The sequence below is a fragment of the Schistocerca nitens genome, chromosome 1, assembly GCF_023898315.1.
Source record: "Schistocerca nitens isolate TAMUIC-IGC-003100 chromosome 1, iqSchNite1.1, whole genome shotgun sequence".
Lineage (NCBI taxonomy): Eukaryota > Metazoa > Arthropoda > Insecta > Orthoptera > Acrididae > Schistocerca > Schistocerca nitens.
The window spans coordinates 1,105,774,310-1,105,787,361 of NC_064614.1; the positions used below are offsets into that span (position 1 = coordinate 1,105,774,310).

At 36.9% G+C, this 13,052-nt stretch overlaps 1 protein-coding gene across 3 annotated transcripts in view; it reads left to right on the forward strand.

Moving 5' to 3' along the window:
- The window catches only part of LOC126198805 (uncharacterized), a 146,791-nt gene that overhangs the window by 50,342 nt on the left and 83,397 nt on the right, over positions 1 to 13,052 (forward strand). For all 3 annotated transcript variants that reach the window (XM_049935378.1, XM_049935392.1, XM_049935385.1), the window contains exon 6: positions 5,131 to 5,262. In XM_049935378.1, the coding sequence (XP_049791335.1) occupies positions 5,131 to 5,262 (132 nt within the window). The remainder of the gene's footprint in view (positions 1 to 5,130; positions 5,263 to 13,052) is intronic.

Consider the following 13,052-nt stretch of genomic DNA (forward strand, 5'->3'; position numbering starts at 1 on the left):
GATGTTAATGGCATTGTTCTGACAGTGGTGGTGGGCTTTATTCATCATAGTTCAGTCAGTTTCCACAAAATATTTATAAATTATACACATGTATTTTCCTTGTGAGTCAGTCCATCTATTACTGAAAACTGGATCAAAATCCTTACAGTAGTTCCTGAGATTAGCCTGAATATACAGACAGAAGCAAGCAGGCAACTTCAGTTTATATAGAAGGAGAGAATATATGAAATTGTTGTTGATTTGTGTAGGTCAGACTTGAAGGAACTTTAAAACAAGATATTCTGAGCTTCAGAGCTCTAAAAGCAGCAGTTTACAATTCAAACATGCTAATCACTTAATGGTTTACAACAATTAAGTAACAAACATAGTTACTAAACTCCAGGGACTCTTAGGACTACAACTGGAAGGTGTTGACTTCTTGGAAGGGAAAGTGAGGTGGGTGGGGAAAGAGGTGAGAGAAAACACACACACACACACACACACACACAAAAGAATGTGGGTCTGTGCGCATTTGTGTGCATGCGCGCACACACCTGCAAATGCAAATGCTAAGCTACTACCCAATGAAAACAAAATAATGTGTCATGGGTCTTATAAACTGCTAACTAAGGTAAAAAATATCACAGTACAAATAACAACAAAGCTTAAATGTAGTTTTTCATCCTCATTTTCATTTCTCAAATATTTAGAAATATTTCAGTTTGTACTGATATGGTGAAACATGTCTGGGTGAGGGAATTGAGAAAAAAATGTGTTATTTGTGAAAGGAGATGCATTGTGAATTGATTATTTACTAATGAAGTATCCAAATATCTGTCTAAAGCATAAGATAAACAAAATGTCAGACTATCTGGAGATCACACTGGACCAACTGCTGGCACATTTTAATACAATTAGAATAAACAGTATATGAACAAACTCCACTTGCAATACAATTTCAACAGATTATGATAGTAAATTTTTCATTGTTGAATTAATTTCCATTTCCATTCCTGAATTGATTCTCTGTTTATGCAATTCTGGTGTACTTGTAACACCTTGTAGGGACTTGAAATGGAACTCCTAGTCTGAGAATTGAGTCAACATCAACACACACACACACACACACACACACACACACTATGAAATGCATATCAGCATATCATATGAATTACGAGGTATGTAAAGCTATAAGTTCAAACAAGGAGTACCAAAAGGAACTCACAGGCAACATTCATTTTTATCTCAGATTAGTGTAACCCATTAAAATAAAAACCTTGGTAAATAAGGTGGGCCATTGTTATTATCTTCTCTGTTTGATGTTACCAACATCCATAGTGTGTAGTTGGATAATGTTAAAAATAATCCTTACTTGTGGATGTAATAATGTCCATCTTTGAGTCTTCCTGTTTGTTGACTGGGCCATGTTTATAATGAGCAATAACTTTTCTTTTTATTTCTTTGCATTTTTGCACCATTTCAGTATGCTCTTTTCATATTTTAAAATTTTTTGAAGTTAAAATGATGAACTGTAATACAAGTCAGTAATTTATCTTTCATTCAAAGTACAAGGTGTGGAAAACAGTTGTTGACCACCAACACACTATGGACATTTATGAGCATATATTAATGCTTAATGCAGGTTATATTTTCTATTTTTCCATATTTTCTTTCCATTTTATTTTTTCCTTATTTTTTTCTCTTTTCTTTCATTTGGTTGCCAGGGGTTCTTTGGCCTCGAGGACCCCAAACCATTGACTGGTTATTTCAGCCTACAGCTTAGTTGCATTCCTAGTGTACTGGTATTAAGAGAAAGTTGCAGTCATATGAACAGGAAATGCTGAAATTATTGCAATTAATGTGTGTGTTTTGCTATTATATTGTAGTGGAACTTACAAGTAGTATCTTCATGGTAACGAAGTGCAATACTTTTTTAATATGTCGTCTCTATGGGAATATCTGTTCTCAACACTAAGATATCAGTTTTATTGCACTTTAAGTTTCTTTTTAATAAGACAGCCATCAATGAACATCAACTGATTTCATTATGAAGTTGATGTTACTGAGTGATAAGTTCTCACATTTTAGCTTTGATGTCTGTTTAAGGTTTCGTGGGCAGCCCAAGAAGAGTAATTGAAAAGAATGAATGACTACCATCTATTTTAGGACTTTAGAATACTGTTAGAATACTCAGGATCATCTTAACCCATTTTCTTTTTGTTATTATTATGTTGTTTATTTTACCATATGTAATGCAAGGTATTACACAGATCTTAATGTGCTAATATTGTTACAGGTAATATCAAATCATCATTATCTCCTGATATTAACAGGTACATTGAATTAGTCTGTGTTTTTTATGTTAACTGTAACCTATAGTTGGTGTCACTGTTTGTCATACATACAGTGCAATGTGAAATCATTTACTTAAAATGTGATATGTGTGTTTTGACAATGTTGACTGGAATACTCTCTTTCAAATTTTGAATATGGTATGGGTAAAATATAGGGAGCGAAAGGCTATTTACAATTTGTATAGAAACCAAATGGCAGTTATAAGAGTTGAGGGGCATGAAAGGGAAGCAGTGGTTGGGAAGGGAGTGAGACAGGGTTGTAGCCTCTCCCCGATGTTATTCAATCTGTATATTGAGCAAGCAGTGAAGGAAACAAAAGAAAAATTTGGAGTAGGTATTAAAATCCATGGAGAAGAAATAAAAACTTTGAGGTTCGCCGATGACATTGTAATTCTGTCAGAGACTGCAAAGGACTTGGAAGAGCAGTTGAACGGAATGGATAGTGTCTTGAAGGGAGGATATGAGATGAAAATCAACAAAAGCAAAACGAGGATAATGGAATGTAGTCGAATTAAGTCGGGTGATGTTGAGGGTATTAGATTAGGAAATGAGACACTTAAAGTAGTAAAGGAGTTTTGCTATTTGGGGAGCAAAATAACTGATGATGGTCGAAGTAGAGACAATATAAAATGTAGACTGGCAATGGGAAGGAAAGCGTTTCTGAAGAAGAGAAATTTGTTAACATCGAGTATAGATTTAAGTGTCAGGAAATCGTTTCTGAAAATATTTGTATGGAGTGTAGCCATGTATGGAAGTGAAACATGGACGATAAATAGTTTAGATAAGAAGAGAATAGAAGCTTTTGAAATGTGGTGCTACAGAAGAATGCTGAAGATTAGATGAGTAGATCACATAACTAATGAGGTGTTGAGTAGGATTGGGGAGAAGAGAAGTTTGTGGCACAACTTGACTAGAAGAAGGGATCGGTTGGTAGGACATGTTCTGAGGCATCAAGGGATCACCAATTTAGTATTGGAGGGCAGCGTGGAGGGTAAAAATCGTAGAGGCAGACCAAGAGATGAATACACCAAGCAGATTCAGAAGGATGTAGGTTGCAGTAGGTACTGGGAGATGAAGAAGCTTGCACAGGATAGAGTAGCATGAAGACCACAACAACAACAATGTGTGTTTTAAATTGCCATACCATGTGTAAGGAAAGATTCATCATAATTGAAGGAATACACAAGTAAATGTTTACTCTCAAGCTTCCGGAACAAAAAATGTCTTTCTCTTTTTTTAAAAAAAATGAAGAATTACTACTAGAATAGATATAATTCACTCAGTTCGAAACTGATGACCTATAAATAAATGATTATGATGCCCAATGGTTTAAATAAATGGCAGTGTTTTTGTCAGAGAGCAGTCATTGTTAACAGAGAAATGTTGGAGCTTGTAAGTGAATACTGATTTACATGGGAGTTTCTTAATAAATAATAACAGAAAGCAAGAAAAATTTCAATTGAGAACAACACAAGGAGAATCATAGGAAAAGATCATCAGGCTCTCATGAAGATCACACTGATTTATGAGTGATATAGCTAGATCTAAATGAAAGACCCATGTCTCAAAAATAGCAGATAATAAAGAGAGAATGAGAGTTAAGGGTGAGAAAGAACAATCCTGTTAGTAGTATAATGATGAGTGCAAAAGAGGGGAAGACCAAGAAGGAGAAATACAGAATAAAGTCTGGCTGGCTGGCAGGAATCATGGTGCTGTTGAACAGCAGTTTATTTGCTGCAGAATTCTGCATTTGTGACATTTAACAGAAGATATGGATGACTGGAAAGTAAAAGAAGCACATAACATCCTGTGATTTTGTTATAGAATACCCTTGTAGTAAAATATAGTCTGCTATTACACAAGGTACCCATGTGTAAATCACTCAGTGCTACTAGAGAATTTTGTGTCAAACTTCCATGTTCACCCTGCACTTATCATTGCACTATACAAAATAGAACTATGCATATTTGTATGTATAATGTGTATATATATTCAAAATTGTCACTTTATTATTTATACAGAACTTGCTGTGTTATCATTTACTCTGCACAAAATAAAACTCCATTCAAATAAAAATAAGAAAAAAAGTCCACTTACCAATAGGCTGCTGATTAACATACAGAATTAAAAACTAAAGCTCCACTAACTTCCAGACCTGGGCTCTGTGTTTCCATTAGCCAGGTCTGTTTTTGAAATCCACTCCAAGTGCATAAGTTTAACTAGGAGATCCTCTGTTTGAAGTATAGGATGTAAATATAAGAGGATTTGACTATTAATTGTATCTTGAAATTACTAAAAATTCAGATCATTCCAACAGATTTCCTTACAGTAACTCTTGACGTACTGAAAGTGACAAGAAGATGGTTTAATGGTGTCTTGCATGTCCCAGTAATTCAGTGTGGACATTATCTATTAGTTATGTTTCTTTCTGTGAGTACACATTTTGATAAATGTCTGTGCTTATCTTGTGCTATGGCTTGTAATTTGTGCAACAGTTCTGCTTGCACTTTATGGCAACAGAAGGCCTGACATGAATGGGTCAGCATGTAGCACCCTCATTTGAAAGCAGATATGTGCACATCTTTAGCAATGAAAATTGTACAGTGAAGAAAATATTGTAATTTATCATAATTGCTTGGTACCTAGTTATTAAATGGTACAAAATGTGAGACAGGAAATGTTTTTTTGTGAATTTTGTTCATTTGAACTTTGTATATGGGGACTTGTTTTATGTCAGCTTGTGAATACCTGAAGAATTAATTTCATTTGTTATTTACATTTTCTTTTGATATTACAGGGAATGATATACAGTCCTTTAGATATAATTTCTCTGAAGTTTGATCAGCGATGGTGGCCAGAAGAATGTCACGGTATCGGTCTCTTATGGGAAAGGCTTCCTAATTGTGAAAGCAAAGTCAACGAAAATAAGGTAAGGCATGGTTTCTCTCTGCTAATAATAATTCTAAATTTGGAAAAAATAATCACATGCATCTGTGATTTGGATGAGAAAAGATTATGCACAGATGAGTATATACCTTGGAATCCCAGACCCAAATAAAAACATCAGTTAAAACTTCTGAGAAAATGAAACTGTAGAATGTAATAGATGAGTGCTGAATTGCTAAGAATCTAATACACGGTGTTCAAAAAGTCTCTCCGCAGTGCTGTATGCCGCTGTGAATATACCGAAATGAAACTCAGTGAAATACAAGTTATTAATTTATTGAATATTCAGTTTCACTTACAAATTTTCAGATTAAATGTTGAAAGTGTCCCCCCTGTTGTTGAATACACAATTCAATTCGTCTAATCATTTTTCCAAACACAAGCTGTAACATTTCTTCTGTAACAGAAGCAGTGAAAGTGGATATTGCAGTTTTCAATTCATTGATGGACAGTTTTTATAGACAGTTGCTTTCACTGCATCCCAAAAGAGAAGAAAAAGTCAGTTGGTGTTAGGTCAGGCGATCATGGAGGCCAAAGTCTCTGTGAAATTATGCGATCACCAAAAACATCAGCAAGCAGTGACATTGAAACATGAGCTATATGCGCGGTTGCATCATGTTGTTGAAAATAACCGTTCATTGTTTCACTTAACACAAGCTGAGGTAAACGAAACAGTGGAATGTTGGGAGGGTCCACTTGACGGGAAGTAACCTAGGCAGGCGAACAATCATATGGCACACGCGGCTAACAATCATACGGCACTGCGGAGAGACTTTTTGAACACCCCATATAATGCTGATGCAGAGAGAGCTGTTGACAATTCAGAAACAAGGAAAACAGTACCAAATAAAAGGGGAAAATTAGGGAACACCAGAGGAGGAAAGAAATAGTAACAAAAAGAAATTAAATAATGAAGGTGAAAGGCTAGGAAGAGGATGGTAAGTCTCCACTGGTGGACACTTCAAGAAATATATAAATGTATTGTAAAAACAAACTTCAGCAGTACCATGAACTGATTCTCAGGAAAAAACTCTATTGATATTCTCCAACTCTCTGTGTATTGGTTCATGAATAGATTGTGAACATGAAATTTGAGTAAATGTGCACAAAAAAAAAAAAGCATACACGCTTGTACTCCGTCTATGAATTAAATTGGAGGACACTAGTAATGGATGGTATCAGAAAAATTACCATCTCCCATGCACTTTTTTTTTTATGAATTCACAAAGTTTGAATGTAGCTATAGGTGTACTCTGTACTTCCTCACTTATTTATAAGCTTATAGTACAACAGGTGAAAAAAGATCCCTGACAGTTGCAGTGGACTTGGCATGGCTTCTGTGTATGTCTCCACCAATCAGTCACATAACACAATTTTGTGTGTGTCTCTATGACAACAAGTGAGTGTTATTGTAGATCTGTAGTTGAATGTTGTTTTCGCTACAGCGATTTGCACTTCGCAGATGAAAGCTGGCAACAATGCCGCCAGCTTTCAGGGATTCTCTTTTACTCATGCTCCTATAGATTTTCCATTTTGCCCAACAAAGTTGTAAGTAGATTACATTGTTATTTGACATTGTCAAATCAGGAGACAGGTGATGTGTTATGTTAAAATGTGTGCATAAAAATCCCATGTCAAGATCGCAATAATTCCTTTATTGATTACTAGTTCCAACTCATTGAGAGCCAACTTTATATCTAAAATATAGGAAATTGCATGAAAGAGGTGAACAATAGCAAAATACATTTGATATTTAAACTTTCTTCTAAGATACACACCAATAAAAATTATTACTTAGTTCATGATTGAATATAATAGAGGGAAACATTCCGCGTGGGAAAAATATATCTGTGGCTCTCCAGCAGGGATACGACTTCCTCAAATCCTGCCCTGAAATGAGATCCATTCTTCATGAAATCCTCCCCACTCCACCAAGAGTGTCTTTCCGCCGTCCACCTAACCTTCGTAACCTGTTAGTTCATCCCTATGAAATCCCCAAACCACTTTCCCTACCCTCTGGCTCCTACCCTTGTAACCGCCCCTGGTGTAAAACCTGTCCCATGCACCCTCCCACCACCACCTACTCCAGTCCTGTAACCTGGAAGGTGTACACGATCAAAGGCAGAGCCACGTGTGAGAGCACCCATGTGATTTACCAACTGACCTGCCTACACTGTGAAGCTTTCTATGTGGGAATGACCAGCAACAAACTGTCCATTCGCATGAATGGACACAGGCAGACAGTGTTTGTTGGTAATGAGGATCACCCTGTGGCTAAACATGCCTTGGTGCACGGCCAGCACATCTTGGCACAGTGTTACACCGTCCGGGTTATCTGGATACTTCCCACTAACACCAACCCGTCAGAACTCCAGAGATGGGAACTTGCCCTTCAGTATATCCTCTCTTCTCGTTATCCGCCAGGCCTCAATATCCGCTAATTTCAATTTGCCGCCGCTCATACCTCACCTGTCTTTCAACAACATCTTTGCCTCTTTACTTCCGCCCGACTGACATCTCTGCCCAAACTCTTTGCCCTTACAAATGTCTGCTTGTGTCTGTGTATGTGCGGATGGATATGTGTGTGTGTGTGTGTGCGAGTGTATACCTGTCCTTTTTTCCCCCCTAAGGTAAGTCTTTCCGCTCCCGGGATTGGAATGACCCCTTACCCTCTCCCTTAAAACCCTTATCCTTTCGTCTTTCCCTCTCCTTCCCTCTTTCCTGATGAGGCAACAGTTTGTTGCGAAAGCTTGAATTTCGTGTGTATGTTTTTGTTTGTTTGTGTGTCTATCGACCTGCCAGCACTTTCGTTCAGCTTTTCAGATTATTATTACTTAGTTCAGTATACAGGGTGGTCGATTGACAGTGACTGGGCAAATATCTCACGAAATAAGAATCAAACGAACAAACTACAAAAAACGAAACTCGTCTAGCTTGAAGGGGGAAACCAGATGGCGCTATGGTTGGCCCATTAGATGGCGCTGCCATAGGTCAAACGGATATCAACTGTGTTTTTTTAAATAGGAAACCCCATTTTTTACTACACATTCGTGTAGTACGTAAAGAAATATGAATGTTTTAGTTGGACCACTTTTTTTGCTTTGTGATAGATGGTGCTGTAATAGTCACAAACGTATAACTACATGGTATCACGTAACATTCCGCCAGTGCGGACAGTATTTGCTTCGTGATACATTACCTGTGTTAAAATGGACCGTTTACAAATTGCAGAAAAGGGCAATATAATGTTGATGTACAGCTATTGTGATCAAAATGCCCAACAGGCGTGTGCTATGCAAGCTGCTCGGTATCCTGTATGACATCATCCAAGTGTCCGGACCGTTTGCCAGATAGTTACATTATTTAAGGAAACAGGAAGCGTTCAGCCACATGTGAAACGTCAACAATGGATATCAACTGCGTTTTTTTTTTTTTTTTTAAATAGGAACTCCCATTTTTTATTACATATTCATGTAGTACATAAAGAAATACGAATGTTTTAGTTGGACCACTTTTTTCGTTTTTCGCTTTGTGATGGATGGCGCTGAAATAGTCACAAACGTATAAGTAGGTGGTATCACGTAACATTCCACCAGTGCGGATGGTATTTGCTTCGTGATACATTACCCATGTTAAAATGGACCGTTTACCAATTGCGGAAAAGGTTGATATAATGTTGATGTATGGCTATTGTGATCAAAATGCCTAATGGGCGTGTGCTATGTATGCTGCTCGGTATCCTAGATGACATCATCCAAGTGTCCTGACCATTCGCCAGATAGTTACGTTATTTAAGGAAACAGCAAGTGTTCAGCCACATGTGAAACATCAACCATGACCTGCAGCAAATGATGATGCCCAAGTAGGTGTTTTAGCTGCTGTTGCAGCTAATCTGCACATCAGTAGCAGACAAATTGCACAAGAATCGGGAATCTCAAAAACATTGGTTTTGAGAATGCTACATCAACATCGATTGCACTCGTACCATATTTCTATGCACCAAGAATTACATGGTGACGACTTTGAGCGTCGTGTACAGTTCTGCCACTGGGCACAAGAGAAATTATGGGACAATGACAGATTTTTTGCACGCATTCTATTTAGTGACGAAGCATCATTCACCAACAGTGGTAACATGTGTGAACATTACGGAAGGCGAACTACTCGCTGTTGAGAGGCATGTCGTTACACGTATTGCCAAATGCATTGAGGTTGACGGACATAATTTTGAGCATTAATAGCATTAATGTGTTATTTACAGGTAATCACATTGTAACAGCATGCGTTCACAGAAATGATAAGTTCACAAAGGTACATGTATTACATTGGAACAACCGAAATAAAATGTTCAAACATACCTGCATTCTGTATTTTAATTTAAAAAACCTACCTGTTACCAACTGTTCATCTAAAATTGTGAGTCATATGTTTGTGACTATTACAGCGCCATCTATCACAAAGCGGAAATAGTGGTCCAGCTAAAACATTCATATTTATTTACGTACTACATGAATATGTAATAAAAAAATGGGGGTTCCTATTTTTAAAAAAAACCACAGTTGATATCCGTTTGATCTATGGCAGCACCATCTAGCGAGCCAACCATAGCACTATCTGGTTTCCCCCTTCAAACTAGACAAGTTTCGTTCTTTGTAGTTTTTTCGTTTGGCTCTTATTTCATGAGATATTTGGCCTGGTCACGATCAATGGACCACCCTGTATATCACCCACAATGCATTACACATGATCATAATCTGTTGAGCTAAATTGCTCTAGTTGTCATGTACACATTGAAAAAGTTTATAGATTGTGACAAAAAAAGTGCATTTGGTGAGTGGCTTAAAGCTATAATCTTACTTAAAGTGGGTTGTCATGGTTACATAATTTACAATATTAACCATATATAACTCCACTGCTCACTCTGCCACTCTAGCGAATAAAATAAAGGTGACTAACAGAAGTAACTATCTTATAGTCCATGTGTGGGTGTAAATATGACATATCACTTGCAACACTAACTACAGGAACAAAGAAGTAGCTCTCTGGCAGTTCTCTGACAGTTGTAATGCAGATACTTATTGTTCCTGTTGTTAGTGTTGTGAATATGCCATATTTACATTCACAGATGGACTATATGATAGTTACCTCTGTTAGATACATTGCATTTAAACAGAAGTGTGACAGTATGCGCACTTGCACTGTAAATTGTGTAACCATGGCGACCTATTTTAGGTAAGATCATAGATTTACATCACTATCCAAATGTACTTTTGTATGTCTTTGCTTTCAAAATACTCTAGAAATTTGTTAAGTGTGTACATACAAGAGCAATTCAGCTCAACAGATTATTATAATGTGTAATGCCTGGTGGCTGATACACACTGAATTAAGTGTAATTTTTATTGGTGTGTATTACAGAATGGAAGTTTAAATATCAAATGTATTTTGCTATTATTCATCTCCTTTGTGCAATTGTCTGTATTTTAGATGTGAAGATGGCTTGTCAGTGAGCTGAAACTAGTAATCAAAAGGGAATTTTAGCAACCTCAACGTAGGATTTTTATCCACACATTATAAGTAGATTAATGTTGTGAGTCAACAGGTTGTGTTATTTATGTGTCAACAATATGACTTCCCAGCTGGGTCGGAGATTTTCTCCACTCAGGGACTGGGTGTTGTGTTGTCCTAATCATCATCATTTCATCCCCATCAACAGGCAAGTCATTGAAGTGGTGTCAAATGGAAAGACTTGCACTTGGCAAACGGTCTACCCAACAGGAGGCCCTAGTCACATGACCTTTTCTTTTTATAGCCTATATGACATGTAGGACCCAATATATTGCTGGGTGCTTATGAGAAAGCAGAATTTTATTATGTTATTGCTTTGATTAGATTAGATGTACTTTTCATTCCAGTAGATCCATAGTGAGGAGATCCTCCATGGTGTAGAACATGTCTGAAAACAAGAATAAACAATAAATATTTACAAAGGGAAACAGATGTGCTATTGTATCTTCTATTGTATCTTCCACACAGATCATGTTAGGTGGTTCTCTTGGTAGTAGAATAACTAAAAAAAAAATGAGGTGCATATGATGACCACCAATAAATCATTGAAATTTATTAGTAGTTAAACTTTTTGTGACTGCTGGCAAGTTATTGAAAATGTATGTTCTTGGATAGTGGACAACTTTCTGGACCAAACTAAGTGACTTTAAATCATTGTGAATGTTATCCGTATTTCAGGTATTGATTTAATGAATTGTGTGGCTCGTTTGGAAAAAATATATATTTTTAATGATGAAAATCCATTTAGGAATAAATACATTGGGAAACAGCAGTTAGTATCCTTAGTTCCCACTAAGCAAGCCTCTGCAGGATGTTCTTGACTCCATATCACATATAATCCTTATTACATTTTTTTGGACTTAGAGAAACTTTATCTTGGCATGATGAATTAGCCTAAAAAGTAATCCCATGTGGCATTATGGAATGGAAGAAAGCAAAGTGTGGTAACTTTTTTCTTTGTTTATCATCTACACCAGATATCATTCACATTGCAAATAGAGATTTGTTTAGGCACTTCAGCAGTTCTGTGGTATGCATCTCCCAGTTGGATTTATTATCAAGCTTTCGGAAAGGCAAGTTATTGGCCATCCAGCCAAGTTAATTTTGCGTGTTGTAACGTTCAGTCAGGCTGGTACACAAAATATAATTTTATGTAACACAACACAGAAGGAAAATATCTTGTTAGGAAAAGCAGCTTAAGAGAAGGTGTACATGTAGTTAGATCCATCCATTTAGGAGAATAATCTGTAACTGTACTCTCTTGACACTGAGGAAGGTTACACTCTAAAGTTAAAAATAAACTGAAATTGTCAGTGCTGAAACACGATGCCTCTGATGGCTGGTGTGAAAATACTTTGACAGTCATGATAAAGATAAACACACAACACAAATGCAGCAGACAGCAATCTTGATTGATGATGCATTATCAATCAAAAGGATTGCATGGGGAGACAAATGATTTTTCGTAGAAAACCGCCAAACAAAGGGAATAAACTGGTTGTGAAACCATTCTTTGAACAGTTTACCATCCATCCATGCTATTTTCTGGTTGCGATAATATACGGGCAGGGACTTCATGTTGCAGTTTTTAAAAGCTCTGGACCTATCAAATTTGCCGATCAGCATTAATGGCAGCTTATGATTACCAGCAGCGTTGCTGTACACTAATAAAGTCACATGATCTTTGCACATTTTAAAACTGGGAGCATGGTCTTCTGCTTTTGATGCCAGGTTTTTTAATTAAGGCCAGTCTTCTCAGCATTATAAATTTATTGGGGAGAATACTTTCTCTCTTTTATCATTTTTTCAAACTCACCCAAGTATTCCTTCGCTGCATCACGGTCAGAAGAAAGCTTCTCTCCAGTACTTGTTAGCTGATGGTTTCCATGATGTTTTTTTAATCTGTCCAACCAACCTGTACTTGCACTAAAAGACTCATCTCCATTCATTAACTTCTCCTGAACCATTGCTTCACTCAAAGGAGTACCCCTTTCTCTTCCCTGCATAAACTAAAGGAAAAGAGCTTCATCGACTTTATCGTACTGGAACTGTTTCAACATCTGCCAAATATCAAGTGTTTTTCCTGAAGACGTTGCACAGTACTGTTCCAGCTTCACTCAGTTCTTCTTCCAATCACAAATGGTTGCTTTACTACACCCAGTTCTGTTGCCAGTTTAGATACATTCTCACCATTGTTTATCCACT